Below are 377 nucleotides of genomic sequence, written 5' to 3'. Positions count from 1 at the left end.
CTGTTTTGCAGATTCCAGACAGTACCATTACTATATGGAGCTCAGAAAGTGACAAAATTGAAGTTCTTGATCTCATGACCTTGCGTGATAATGTAGGTGAAGACGCTGTTTATGTTGACCTCCCAGAAGACCAGATGAAGGAATTTGAAGAAGCAAAGAATGGGGGTGAAGGGAACGCAGCTGTTGGATTTCAGCTTCTTCCAAGTAACGTGTCTGTGTGGGTAACAACAGGGGTTGCCATTGCAACAGCATTGGCTGCTTTGTATTTGTATGACTAACTTTTTTTTTCATACAAGGAAACTATGATGTAAAACATTTTAATCATGCATGTAAAGACTTTCCAACAAACTCACGCTTACACTCACACTCTTTTTTCC

General features: G+C 40.1%; 1 protein-coding gene across 1 annotated transcript in view; it reads left to right on the top strand.

Moving 5' to 3' along the window:
- Nucleotides 1–377, top strand: part of LOC119586311 (protein FAM151B-like) — a gene marked incomplete at its 5' end in the record, with an annotated part of 19645 nt that overhangs the window by 18478 nt on the left and 790 nt on the right. The window contains 1 exon segment of the mRNA XM_037935025.1: nt 12–377. Coding sequence (XP_037790953.1) covers nt 12–278 — 267 coding nt within the window.

The sequence above is a fragment of the Penaeus monodon genome, chromosome 21, assembly GCF_015228065.2.
Source record: "Penaeus monodon isolate SGIC_2016 chromosome 21, NSTDA_Pmon_1, whole genome shotgun sequence".
Taxonomy (NCBI): Eukaryota; Metazoa; Arthropoda; class Malacostraca; order Decapoda; family Penaeidae; genus Penaeus; species Penaeus monodon.
The sequence above is the reverse complement of the archived record's forward strand: the minus strand, read 5'-3'. Positions and strand labels throughout refer to the sequence as shown.